The sequence below is a fragment of the Coturnix japonica genome, chromosome 5 (assembly GCF_001577835.2).
Source record: "Coturnix japonica isolate 7356 chromosome 5, Coturnix japonica 2.1, whole genome shotgun sequence".
NCBI lineage: Eukaryota > Metazoa > Chordata > Aves > Galliformes > Phasianidae > Coturnix > Coturnix japonica.
This window is the reverse complement of record NC_029520.1, coordinates 10,818,706-10,832,710: the sequence shown is the minus strand read 5'-3', so window position 1 is coordinate 10,832,710 and position 14,005 is coordinate 10,818,706. Positions and strand designations below refer to the sequence as shown.

At 43.9% G+C, this 14,005-nt stretch overlaps 1 protein-coding gene and 1 long non-coding RNA gene across 2 annotated transcripts in view; one reads left to right on the top strand and one right to left on the bottom strand.

Moving 5' to 3' along the window:
- LOC107314557 overlaps positions 1 to 7,004 on the bottom strand; it is a 22,810-nt gene extending 15,806 nt beyond the window's left edge. Inside the window, exon 1 of the long non-coding RNA XR_004307449.1 lies at positions 6,284 to 7,004. This is a non-coding gene — a long non-coding RNA (uncharacterized LOC107314557). The remainder of the gene's footprint in view (positions 1 to 6,283) is intronic.
- TH (tyrosine hydroxylase) overlaps positions 1 to 14,005 on the top strand; it is a 22,567-nt gene extending 8,562 nt beyond the window's left edge. The window contains exons 6-13 of the mRNA XM_015863897.2: positions 1,196 to 1,246; positions 1,776 to 1,921; positions 2,264 to 2,399; positions 2,508 to 2,577; positions 3,610 to 3,666; positions 4,202 to 4,297; positions 4,442 to 4,575; positions 7,019 to 14,005. Coding sequence (XP_015719383.1) covers positions 1,196 to 1,246; positions 1,776 to 1,921; positions 2,264 to 2,399; positions 2,508 to 2,577; positions 3,610 to 3,666; positions 4,202 to 4,297; positions 4,442 to 4,575; positions 7,019 to 7,178 — 850 coding nt within the window. The 3' untranslated portion in view covers positions 7,179 to 14,005. The remainder of the gene's footprint in view (positions 1 to 1,195; positions 1,247 to 1,775; positions 1,922 to 2,263; positions 2,400 to 2,507; positions 2,578 to 3,609; positions 3,667 to 4,201; positions 4,298 to 4,441; positions 4,576 to 7,018) is intronic.

Sequence of the window (14,005 nt, the reverse complement as noted above, 5' to 3'; positions counted from 1 at the left end):
TTGATAGAGTTCTATCACTTTTTCCACCCTATTATGGTAATTATAGACTCCTAACTCTTTCTGATAACTAGATTTCAGTAATGGTCTCCTAATTATCTTATATAGAATTAAAACTACTGCTTGTACTCCTACTTAATACTCTCATCCTGATGTAAGTTGTGATAGTGCTAAGTCTCTTCACTACATCGATCAGAGCACCTGAGTTCAGTTGGGTTAGTAAAACACTTCCTAGATCCTATTCAGTAACATTGTCTTCCACCACAGTGCCTCTTTAAGCAACACTTAAATGCTGATTACTTTAGTGAGCTGTGCTGAAAGCAGGCTATGGAAATTACCTGGATCACTTTCAGCTATCTGCACACTTAATGTGATCCAACCATGGCTTGCTGACTGCTCTGTTAAATTACATGTTTGACGCACACTCAAACTTTGGAATATATACAGTGATAGTTTTTTGTCTTGTACCAATATTAAATGCATAGGAAAACACTGTGACAGCAACAAAGACCCAAGGGACTGAGTATAAATACTAAGATGATGAACCCACTTAGGGTGCCTTCTCTTGTCTCTCAGGTTAGCATTTATAGGCTGCTGTATAACATCCCTTCAGGCTCTTAACAGAACAGGAACTATGCTTTATCACTGTAATATGTAATCATTCATTTAAAAATACAGAACAGGAAGATTTAGAAAATGTAATTATGATGCAGAAAAAGCAAAAGCACCAGCCTTCTTCAGTTTCCACTTATTATAAGAATGTTTTTTCTTGCTGTCCTTAGTCTCACAGACAATACTTTTTTTTTTTTTTCTTCTGCAGTTCAAATGTGTTTAGTTGTCTTTATTATCTACTTTTATTTCCCAGCCACTGATTCATTCTAATAATCAGCAGCTCAGGCACATGAAATTAATTTCCTCCCCCAAATACTTCCCATTTTTTTTCCAGTGAAAACCATTTTGACTAGAAATACTAAGCCTGCTAAGCTTCTGCTCATCCTTTGCTTATATATAACTTCCAGTGTCTCCACTACTGCACCTGTGCAAATAACCTAGGATTAAAACTTTGTCTTTCCTGCCACCTTGTTTGTTTTAAAGAAGTTTGATCATACAGAGCTTTAACAAAGGGCTTCCTTCTCAACAGAGAGAGGAGCTTGGCTTGTGTTCTTATGCTGTCAGTAACAGTGCATTTGCCTTGCAGTGGGGACCCAATCCCTCGTGTGGAGTACACAGCAGAGGAGACTGCTACCTGGTGAGTGCTGATATAATCCATAACTCATGGGCTTCAGCACTAGAAGCTGGGAATCAATACCTAGATTGTTGTAGTGATTCACACACACACACAAAAAACCACCACAACAACAAAACAACAACAACAAACCCTAAGAGATTCTTCCAAGAGAGATTCCCCGTAGAGGAAGTTATATCTGTTAGGGGGTACCACTGAGAACTCCAGCTTCTAAACAAGGTTACATTTAGTTTACATTGACTACCTTTATAGGACAGCTCCAGGAACTGACCTAAAGACAATATTTTAATTCCAGTTAATGCCTTTAATACCATCTTCTGACCTTGAAGGTCAGTGCAGATGTGACTGATGCTGCATGCTCCTCTGAACATATACATATGTACATTTGTGTACCTCTATGGACATGCAAAAAAAGGTAGACTTAGTCCTTGCAGAAAACACAGACTAAGAAATCTAGAAGCACGAGAACCTGGTAGCATGTGTCCAGAGGAACAAATGGCCAAGTCATTGACTGTCACCTCTTATCCTGAAGGAAGGAGGTGTACAGTACTCTGAAAAGCCTGTATCCAACCCATGCCTGCAAGGAGTACCTAGAAGCTTTTAATCTGCTGGAGAAATTCTGTGGCTACAATGAGAACAACATCCCCCAGCTGGAGGAGGTCTCCCGCTTCCTGAAAGGTGAGTACAAGCTCCAGATGGAGCAGAGAAAAGCCCAGGGAAACTGGGGCTGCCAGGGCTCCAGCATAGTGGTGGCAGCTGCAATGGGGAAATCTAAATATGGAGAAGGAGAGGTGGTTGGACCCACAGCAAAACAGGGTTAGTACAACTGAAAGTCAAGACCATCATCAGTCTCACTGAACAACTAATGAGCTTCTTAGTAGAAGCAGGAACATAAGCTTTAGCAGTAAAGCAGCTGTTTATCCTCCACCACTGAACATTTTTCTTTTGGTGCTGGAACCGTAGGACAGCAACACAGTCTGTGAACTGCCCCCTCACACAAAGCTTTGTGCTCTGTTTCAGAAAGGACTGGATTCCAGCTGCGGCCAGCAGCAGGACTGTTGTCTGCTCGTGACTTCCTTGCCAGCCTGGCCTTCCGTGTGTTCCAGTGCACACAGTATATCCGCCATGCATCTTCACCCATGCACTCCCCTGAGCCGTGAGTACTGCTAGCCCTGGTGGCCAGCAAAGAACATTTGGCTTTTTCCTTAATGGCCAAGCTATCTGCTGCTGACTGCGTTTTCCTCCTTCCCCTGGGCAATGGCAGGGACTGCTGTCATGAGCTGCTGGGCCATGTCCCAATGCTGGCTGACAAGACATTTGCCCAGTTCTCCCAGGTAAGGTAGTTTTCTGCTGCTTCTCCCCAAGAGCATAAGGGAGTAGGTGAGAACCCAAATAGCCTTGATTGTCACAGTCCTGGCAAGGATTCTGCCTGAAGGATGTTCTCTCTTCTCCTCCCTTTTCTTGGGTTTTCATTATACCACACCAGCAGTTGAACATTGCTTTGCTAAAAGGGGTTTCTACAGGACAACTCAAAAATCAATTGCTATAGCAATAACACATGCAACACTTTCTTGTGGTGAAGACATCTGCTTAGGGACAGATTTTGCAATATATAAGCACATTTGGGTTTGGTACTTGTTCCTTCAGCATGTGACATGACTGTCCCAGCTCCAACCTTGTATGATGTCTGTTCACTTTTGGCCTTGCCTCTTCTTACCAATCTTACACCCTTCTTCTAGGCTATAAACTGAAGAATACTTGGCAGCCTTTTAATCTGAGTGCAACTAAGCAACAGAAAAGGCTTGGCAGCTGAGGTAGACTATATCTGTTGCTTCCAGGCAATAAAAAAGAGCAATCTGTGTGGAAAGGCCTCACTAATTGTCCTTTGGTAGTCATCAAGAAAAAAAGTAGATTTAAGGAAAAGGTGGTCATGAATGGTTTTGGGGGTGATGAAGGAAGGGAGACCTCAGGAGTGCCAATATGGGAGTACCAGCCTGGAAGTGCAGGTGGGGCAGCTGGACAATGGCTGCAGCAGGAGTCACCAGGCAGGGGAAATGGGAGGAAGAGACCAGGAAAAGATGTGCAAAATAATCATTTCAAACAAATTGTTCCAACAGAAACACTGGCTAATGTGAACTCCCTGACACCAGCTACAGAACAGGTTATGAGACAGACAGAAATTCCCTAAGAAACACCTTGACATTTCCTTTAGTCTCTCACTATCCACAAGAAACATGCACTATGAATTTTCAGAAATACTAGCTAGATGCCTGTACAGTGTGAGAACTGAATAATTGACCAAGCCCCTACCATGCTTCAATGGATCTCAATGCAAATCTATCCTGACGTTACTCTTGTATTCCCAGGACATTGGGCTTGCATCTCTGGGAGCAACTGATGAAGAAATTGAGAAACTGGCAACAGTAAGTTTTTCTGTCAGCACGAGAGGGACCCCAGGTCCTCCAGTAGAATGTCTGTAGTGCTAGAGGTGCAGCCTGGTACCCCTGCAATTGCAGTTCTAGATTCCCCAAATAAGCTGTCCCAGATGACTGTGCAGAACAGAGATCAGATGAACAGCAGGGTTCACTTGCACGTTAACCCAATTTTCAGAGGCACCAGAGTATCAACGAGCATCATATTTCTAACAGCATTGCTAGGATTCTTTGGAACAGGATTAAATTACATTCACTTCCTCTGGCTCTACCTCAGCAAGGTGACTGACCTGCTCCAAGGGCACCCAGTGATGGCACCATTCAACGGCCATGGGCAGTGGTTTATTTTAACACTGTGCTCTGGCAGGGCTAGCTGCAGGGTAAGGAAGCAGAGGATTATCCTATGTGCAATTTGATGGCCATACCACATACACGTTCATTCAAGTATCCCCAAACCCTCACCACAATGCATGGACAAAAATATGAAGAGGAGTTGTGTCCACTATTTGTTTTTTTCTTTTTACAGCTTTACTGGTTTACAGTGGAGTTTGGACTCTGCAGACAGAATGGGATAGTCAAAGCCTATGGGGCAGGGCTCCTGTCTTCCTACGGGGAGCTGATAGTAAGTCCCAGCACAAATCTTTACTACAAAACCCATCTACCTCTGAGCAGCTGCCATGTCTTTTGCTGATCTAGTCTCCATTTCTAGCATGATTTCTCTGGGTTCTTTCATTTCACACTGAAACTTTTCCCACTGTGTCCATAGCACTCCTTGTCAGATGAACCAGAGGTACGGGACTTTGATCCTGACGCTGCTGCCGTTCAGCCCTACCAGGACCAGAACTACCAGCCTGTGTATTTTGTGTCTGAGAGCTTCAGTGATGCCAAAAACAAGCTGAGGTAGGACTGGGCACTGAGGGAGACTCAGAGGAACATAAAGTTACATTATTTCAAAACAAGTCACCATAGTTGCTTCCAGTACATAGTCTCAGAAGAGAACTGGAAAGAATTCAGTTAGACCTCTCAAAAATTCAGGTCTTAATAAATATTCACACAGTTTTTACACGGAGCAAAGTAATTTATCAGTTCCCACAGTTGTTTAATTTTTTACAGCTTCTGCCTGATTGGCACACAAAGTATCCAGGAAAAGGTGGGCTGGAGGGTTTGGATAGAAAGGAGTGGAACAGAGAGAGAAGCACTCATTGAGACAAGGCTGAAAGAGTTAAGGAAGGGGCAAATCTCATAAGGAGATAAAGATCATCTCCAGTTCCCAGGAGAGGCCGGGCAACATTGTAGAGAGCTGGTAGGAAGTCCAGAAGACAGAGGCTTAGACCACTCATCACAGCTTCCTCACCACAGAAAAGCCAGGTCAGGCACCAGCCAATACACACAGTCTCCCATCAGCATGTGTTCCTCTGGAACACATCAGTTGTGTTCGTACACAATTATATATTTATATAACATAAATCAATCACATAAAGGATTTAGGAGATATGTGAAGAGCTGCTAAAAATGTTTTTGATCTCTGAATTTAGGAGGCAGAAAAAGTGTTTGTCTTTCAGAGTAGAAGCTGGTGAATTTACACAACTGTCTTTCAATCAGCAAAAATCCCAGCCATCAGCAGAAACTTGGATGTAAGGAAAAACAAGTGCATAACATGGATCCATTGAAAAAGGAAGTTTTCCTTCCTCTAGCATAGTTAGCAGACCCCATGCATTATCTCACTAGTATAAACTTGGTTTCCACATCACACACAACTGCAAACAGATTAAGACTGCAGGGGTAGCTCTGTGCACAGATGTCAGTTCAGAATAACACCTTGGCCATAGTTGGAGCAATTTACAGGAAGAAGTCTCAGTCCTGTTACATTTAGTTACAAGAAGAAACTTCTGTGTATATCATTTTGTCTTGGCATAGAGAGGGAGTATGTTGAGACAAAGCATCACACAGCATGCATGACTTTGCAGATCCCACAGATGAGATATTTCACACAAATAACATTGCAAGTTTTGTCATATTTCAACTTCTGCTTTTATGGCACTCACTCGCACCACTCATAACCCAGCATCCAGATGCTCAAAAGCAAACACCTAGGAAAACCTTCCTATCACATGCAGTCTGCTTTATAAAAAAAGCACTCAGCTTGCGGGCCATTTCCTTGCATTTAGAAGGGGAAAGATACACTACTTGTTCACTTAGAATAGAAAATTTTGACAGTGACAGGCACTACCAAAAAACCCCAAAACCCTCCAGCAGCTTGCAGCTTCGGCTACGTGACCCCTGGTCTTCTCTGAAGCCAGTGATGTTTTTTTTCCCCTCAAATCCTGGTAACCAGACTTTCAACAGCACACTGAATCAGCCCCGGGAACATTAGAAGCGATGCATTTCCCATTCCGTGCAGACCTACGATAGCCACAAGAGGGCACCCTAAGCTAAGCAATTCAGGAGCAGAAGGGTGAAGCCTTAGCAACGAGCACGCCTGCCCCAGTGCTTATTTCTCCGTTCATCATCACAGGTCTTTTCAGTCTGAGATTTTAGCCATAAATACACAAACGCAGCTTCCCAACTCAGTACTGAGAGTCAAAAAAAGAAAAACCCGCAAGCCTACCTTGTCAAGCGTACAGATGTAAGCCTTGGAGCTGAATACGAGAAACCTTCCTCCTGCTGTGTTCACCATGACCTTCTTGAGCACTTGGCCACGTATATCTGGTGACAAAGACTTGCTGTTGAGATGTGCCAGGAGTAGTCAGGGTCATCACTCAGGTTCAGTATCCAGTCAGCCCTGTGTATGAAATGGTGCAGCATTGCTCAGAACATGCTGGTGATGCTATTCCCATCCCTGTGCACAGGTCTGACCTGCTGCCTCTCAATCCTATCCTAACATGGCCTGAAGCTAGCCAGCTCCTCCCCAAGCAGAGATTAGCAAACAAGTGAATGGCAGAAAGGATTTAGGAATCAAATACTACAATGTCAGAGGTTTTCCCTGCAATTAGTGTCTAAAACTCCTTGGTATTTTTGAAAGAAAAGCAATGTAAGTAGAAAGTGCCTGGAGATAGCCATAGGGTGACACACTCCAGTTTGGTGCAAGCCCATGTTTTCAGCCCCATGAAACTTCCTGTCAAACTCAGTGTCCTTGCTGAATGGAGTGATCTCAGTCACTTCTACAGCCCTGTGAAGATAGGAAAACGAGAAACCAAATCTTTTGTGTTAAGTTGGATATTCTGTCTGAGAGAGGCATTCGCTTGTTGTGATCTGGGTGAATGGTGATGGGGAGGAGGAGGAGGGTAGGAGCTGGGCTCGGGACCTGTTTCTTGTACCAAGACCTTGTATCCTTTCCTCACAGGAACTACGCAGCACATATCAAGCGGCCCTTCTCAGTGAAATACGAGCCGTACACCCACAGCATCGAGCTCCTGGACAGCCCCCAGACCATCTGCCACTCCCTGGAGAGTGTAAGGGATGAGCTTCATACACTGATTAACGCGCTCAATGTGATCAGTTAATAAGAGAACTGTGCTCTTCCATTCCCCTCTGCCCTCCCCTGTTCCTAGCCTGTAACTTTTACCTGTTGTCTCCAAACATTTGCACTGCTACCTGTCCCCCTGCTACCCCAACAGTTTCCCACATTGGAATGTAGGGCCAGCTCAGAGGAAGGCAGAGAGACAAACCCAAGTCCTGTGGCATCTTAAGTGGCTTTGCCTTTGACTGCTGGGAGAGGCTTAACACAGTCTAAAGATAGAGGTCAGGCTACAAAGTTGAAGTCAAGAGTTGTGGACTAGGCCCCTGGATACAGCTCCTACCTGTTACAGCTTTTTGCACTTAAAAAAATGCAGAGCTGTTCAGGAACACTTCTGCTGGAATCAAGATCATGAGATTTAAGATTTCAGCTCCCACCTTCCCCTCAGCTTCTTGTGCATGACCCCCTGAGCTCACAGCCTCACAAGGACACAAGAAGCACTACAATATCCTTGAAATTCTATATTGACCTAAACCAGCAGTATCTGCCTAGTACAGAGGAGCATCCAACCTACCTGCATTCTCCCCATCTCAACCACCATAAACGAATCCCAAACTCAAAGGAAAAACCTCCAAATCCTCTTTCAAAATCTGCCAATGCTGTGGCAGCCCCTTTTATCATCTACAGCTTCAATTGTCTCCTAATGGCTCCCACTTCTCACCTTCCTAGCCCCACCTGTGTTGCAGTTTCCCTAATGGGAGTTCATCAAGGGAGGGACACATCACAATCAGCTGTGCTGTTGGTACTCAGTAACTCAGCTACTGCTGCTCACAGCAGATAGCAACCACAGCTGCTGATGCTCATGTGTGCTGGTGGCCTTGGGCAGCCTTGGTGCTTAAGTTTATCAGTTCTGGCACTCAAGTCCCGTGGCATAATTTCACATGCTTTCAGTCCTCCAGTACTGAACAAACACAGTATCACCTTGTTTTGCATAGCCTAATATCACTGTCACCTGTTGTAGTTCAGATGCATAACTAATACTATTCCTGTTCACTTCTGAGGAAAGTAGCACACAATTAAGATGTGCAAGTCCAGTTTCATCTAGCTTTCACTGTTGATACAAATCACTTGCTCTGGCTCAGAGCTCTCAGTTTTCCTCCCCCTGTTCCAGCCCTTATCTTCTTACCAGCTGTCTCACGACTGAGCAGTTTGCTCAGAAGTATGGCCCAAGGTTATGCAGCTGGGCAGTATCAGAGCTGGGCTTGGGATGCGCAGAGGCAGCACAACAGTCAGGGGGACAGCTGGTTGGGGAAATATGGGTAGTCATCAATCATCAATAGTAACATTTCTGTATAGACTTCTAGCTTCCTTATTTTCTGCATAAGGATTTTTATCACTTATTCCTGAAGGAAACGTAAGGCCTAACAGTTAATTTCTGCTATTGATCAGATAGCCTCCAATACTTACAAATGCCACCACCCTTCAGCATCACTTCTACTGTTGCTCAGTCATAATAACCTTACAATAATAACCCAATATATATTTCCCATTTCAGATTAATGTTTAAGTATATTTAACCCTCAGTTCTCTCCAATTGTAAATGGCTAGCTGCTGACAACACACCGTTAGTCTCCCATTAGCTTCAAGCATCCTTTCTGCTTCCTCTCCTCCCTTATTTGACCCTCTTCGAAATTCCTCCTCACTTTGCTCAAAAGAGCATTACAGAAACCAGCAGTTCAGCACTAGGCCTGGCTGCTTCTCCTCCAATTGGTCCTCCTTGGAGAATTGTCCCGTAAATGAACAAAACTACCTACTTCATTCAGCTGTTGTAATTTTAGAACATTTTTCCAAAGCTTCAGCTATGATTTCCCAATCTGGGTGGATCCAGATCTTTGAGCTGCAACTCTCAAGGTTCCCTTAAGAGCTGTAACAATTTTTAATTTGGGATCTTAAGTTATTACTATCATATTAAGTAGCTGCAGCAAGGTAATCGAGGCTAAGGAAGGCTAGGTCACAGGTTAGCTAAATCACTACAAAAAAGAGGCCACTGTTTTGGCCTCAAAGCCCAAAAAGGTTGCCTTGGATTCTCCAAGGCACTTCACAGTCATTTTCTGCCTTGTTGAATGTCTATAATTAACGCGATTTATAAAAAGAACAAAGCTGTTAATATGGAGTGAGGAGCCAAGTTAAAAATTCTTCCAAACTGCCGGAGACCTCAACTCCTCCGCTTTGCCTTGGAGTTTGCATCCTGCACCATGACTCTCTCAGCTGCTGCTTGCTTGTGGGGCTGTAGTAAAATCTGTTGCCCAACAAAAATAGAAAATAAGCAAAGCTTGAGGCATAAACCAGCACCGCTCGCATGCAAGCACATAAACAGATCTGCTGCAGCCACACACGTCAGCATGAGTGAGTGGCAGTCCCTTACTCCTGAAGTGGGACAGGGCTGGGCTCACTGAGCAGGCTGGGTGCTGTGCACTTATTCCTTTCTATCCAATTTCAGATATATTATTTTGCCCTCTACTTCATAATCCATGTATGAATTTTATTATTTTTTCCACAGCTTCCCTATTCTTCTCATGTTGCTTCTAAGCCTTATTTCTTCCTTACCCTGCCCAATATTTTAGTCTTAGACGTGGAGCCACCAAGGAACACACTAGCCAAACAAAATATGACACTGTTGTAAACCAGTCCCTCATTTGGCACTGCTTCTTAAACCTACTAAGATCAAAGGTAATTTTTCAGTCCATCATTTTGGATATTGCCCTACAATTAGGTTTAGTCTATTTTTAACACTCTTTTTTTTTTTTTTCCCTGCTGGTCTGGAGGATTGCAAGTAGTAGTGGATGCTGAGTCTGTTTAATCTCCCAGTTACTCATAAGACTTGAGTTACTTCACTTACAAAAAACTCTCCTACATTCATCCTATTTCAACTGCTGTTCTGTATCTGTGGACAATCTCCTTCAACAGCATATTTACAGTTACAGTGGCTGTATTCCTTCTAGTGGGAAAAGCCCCAACCTACGCTGAAAAGATGTTCGTGGTGTCAGATACAGACCTCTTTCTTTTGTCTGTGACAGTTTAAGTGCATTATCTGTTTGCAGTATCTGCCAGTATCCCTGGTTTAGCCAATGCAGCAGTGCTGACAGTTTTCTTATGTTCACTTTTGTGTCATATTATCACAGAATATCTTGGGTTGGAAGGGACCTTAAAGACCACCCAGTTCCAATCTCCTGCCATGGGCAGGGTTGCCAAATACTAGATCAGGCTGCCCAGGGCCCCTTCCAGCCTGGCCTTGAACCCCTCCAAGGAGGGGGCATCCACAGCCTCTCTGGGCAGCTGTGCCAGTGCCTCACTGACCTTTGAGTAAACTGCAAACCTCATGTCATTTTTCTTGGCTTCATTTGGGGCCAAATATAAATTTATTGCATTTTTTATTTTATAGTACCTTTCTCTTTCTCTCTCTCTTTCCCCCTTTTATTTATTTATTTATTTGTTTGTTTGTTTGTTTGTTTGTATCAGTCTGAGATGATTTGACCTCATTCACCAAGGCACATTATCCATCCCTTCTTTTCTTTTAGCTGGTTCCTGGCTGGGGCTGCTGTAAATAAATTCGGAGTCCATTTGTATACTTGCTCATTAAATTGTTTCTTAGCATTGGGTTCAGCCTTCTTACATGCTTTAGCTTCCTTCACATATATTTTATTCCCACTCTCTCTCTAAGCATGTAAAATAAACATCCAGTTTTCTTTGTGGGTGTCCCATTATCTGCTTACCATCACCCTTCTCACTATAAGACAACCAGTATTTTACTCTAGTATCAACAAGGTAGCTATCTGTAAGGATATATTGGATTTATGTCTTTTACTGCTCCCTATGACAGCCTGAGCTTTTGCTCCTTGCCAACATCCTTTCTCTAGTTCCCTCATTCCACTAATAACACCACTCTCAATTATTTTTCTTCTCTGTACAAGCTTAGCACTCCTGTGGGCACAGAGTACCTTTGTTTTATTGCTGGTTTCCTTTCAAAGAATGTCCACATCTTAACCCATTTCTTCTCTTTGTGCTTAAGAGTAGAGTATGTGTAGATCAGGATGCAACCAAAATATTAATGATGAAAGCTACAAGGACCACCACAGACCAGACCAGACCTGGCTTGCTCATGGTCAGGGAAATTTTGGTCTGGTCCCTGGAGAAGGGGGAATGCATATTCTATTGGTATCCATTTTCCTCCACTACTTTTCTGTAACAGTACTGCTCCCACAGAATGAGATCATGCTGAAATTCTTATATCACTGACTTCCCTTCAACTGTGTGTTCTATTGCAGTTGCTTTTTGGGCAGCTTCTTTTGCTATAGGTAAATTGTCGTTGCACTCCTTGCTTCAGCTCCATTCCTGTTTCTTCTGTAACTGTCATAATGCTTTGACAGTACTAGCAAAGCTACAGAGATGGTGCCACAAGAAATCCAATCCTCCCAGCACTCTCCAGTGTTCAGTCTGAGTAATGGGAGTCTTTATTTCACAGAAAGTTTACGTTTCCTAACATCTATCTTGTTTCTTCAGTTCCAGTTCTCCATCGGTTAACCTGGGACTGCATTAAATGTGCCGTACTCGAACTGACTTTAAATCCCTCTTGCTCTATTAATTTTAAAACTCAGATGCCTCTTCCTTGTAACTCTTCTTCTGTAGCTGTGGTCCCCAGAATATCTTCTACATAATATCTTTTCTGTGTCCTCCAGAGACCATCATTCAAACACTTTCTGAACAAAAGCGTGTGCAGCAAGGCAGGTGCTTGGCCCTGTGGGATGCAAGTAGATACTGCTTGTCTCTTAGTGTGAAAGCAGCTCCATACATCAGTCCTTCTCTTTCATCTTGCCACATGTGAATCATGGAGCGCATTTGTGCCACTTGTTCTCCTAATTTATCTCCTGTCCAAGGAGCGTGACTCTGCAGTGTGGCTGCCGGGGGAGTGGAGACAACAGTGCTCTGCTGAGGCTGGATGGTGAACACATGGTCCTGCGGATATACAAGTAACTTTTTGTCAGTTCTTTAAAAACTCCCCACATTCCCCAGCATACCCATTAATGTTGACACATCCTTGTCTTGCTCGTCTGCTGCTGCAGTTTGTTCTGCTGTACCTGCCTGTCCCAGGATGGCAGCCATTTTCAGCTGTGGGATATACCTCTGTTCTCAAATTCTTTCTTTTCCCATTCGTTTGCATCATCCCTGAAATCATATTCCTCAGATGGTTCCTAGTCCAGTTCTCTCCATCACTTCCTGCAGATCCAGCAGTTATTTTTAATCTTTACGTCCCAATCTGCTTTTGCAAGCATCTAATTTTAGCTTCACGTTCACTATGATCAGGTCCCTTTTGAGCCCTCCCTTGCTCCAGGGTGGTTCACTGTACTATATACATTAATCCGTTATCTTTTGCAGTTTTTCTCTCTTTTTCTAAGCTCATCTGCTTCTCTAATTGCCATTGCATCTCCTTATTGCCTTCTTGGGCCACTAGATGGTATTCCTTTTCTAAAGACAGCTTATTTTAAGTCACTTGATAGACTCTTTTAAAAGCACAATTTTAACACTGGAGCACTTGATATCCTGGCATTGCCTTGTCTCAGCCAACTCAGATTATTGTTACTGCTTCCCATAACAGTCCCCTAGAAGAGATGGTGTATCCTTGAGTCTCGATCCTTGCTCTCCCATATCAGGGAACATTTGGCTTGTATCACCCATCAGCTTACTGTGAGCTGAAGCGACACCAGGAGAGGCACTAGCAGCCTAGGCTGTAATCTCTGGTATTGTTGGGATTTCCTGTAGCCCTCCACTATTTCCACTTTTAAGCTTTTCCTGAGTCTAGTCAGAATTTTCCCAAGCTTTCAATTTCATCTTAAGGTATCCCTTACATTCAGTGCATGAGGCTGGTTGGATTTAGAGAGTTGCTCTGTAAGCATAATGGAAGCACAGAGGAGTGTTGCTCCAAAGGAAGGACTTTGGTGAGCACCGATGTGGCCCCCAGTCACACTCTCCACCAAAAGATGCTATAATAAAGTTCTTTCTTTCTGTCAGTGGAACAAATGTGTATAATGGTGTGGCTTCTCAGAGCTAAGCATGAGCTCATGTCCTTTGGTTTGGGCTAGGGGTCATTACAGGTCTTATAAGGGAACTGGGATTGTTTAGCCTGGAGAAGAGGAGGCTCAGAGGAGACCTTATGGCTCTCTACAGTGGCCTGAAAGGAGGCTGTGGCAAGTGGGGCATCAGCCTCTTCTCCCAAGTAACAGAGATGGGATGAGAGGAAATGGCTTCAATTAGCACCAAGGGAGGTTCAGGTTGGGCATTAGGAAACATTTCTTCTCAGAAAGGGTGGCAAGGCATTGCAACAAGGTGCCCAGGAAGGTCCCGTCCCTGGAGGTGTTCAAGTACCGTGAAGATGTGGTTAGTGGGCATGGTAGGGGGTTGCTGGTTGGACTAGATGATCTTAGAAGTCTTTCCAACCTTAATGACTCTTTGATTCTATGGGAGCCTTTGTGCCATTCCCCTAGACTTCATCCAATGTGGCTGTGCACTCTATGAAAGGTGACGAGGAGAAAGCTGATGTGATAGTACACTAAGCATGGGCTGGGCAGGCAGGGGTGGAAGATAGGACAAAAGCTTTCCTCTTAGCCAGCCCTGACATACCCTCCCAGTGCGTCCCAGTGCATCCCAGTGCCTTGCTGAGCGGTCTCTGCTGTTGTCACTGCTGCTGCTGTGGATGGATCTGTCTTTCTGTCTCTCTGCATAAAGAAACATGAAACAGAATTATTTTTCATTTTGGAATTGTGCTGCTGCTGACATAATATTAAGAATAAAAACTATATTTCTGGTCTAGCACCCTGA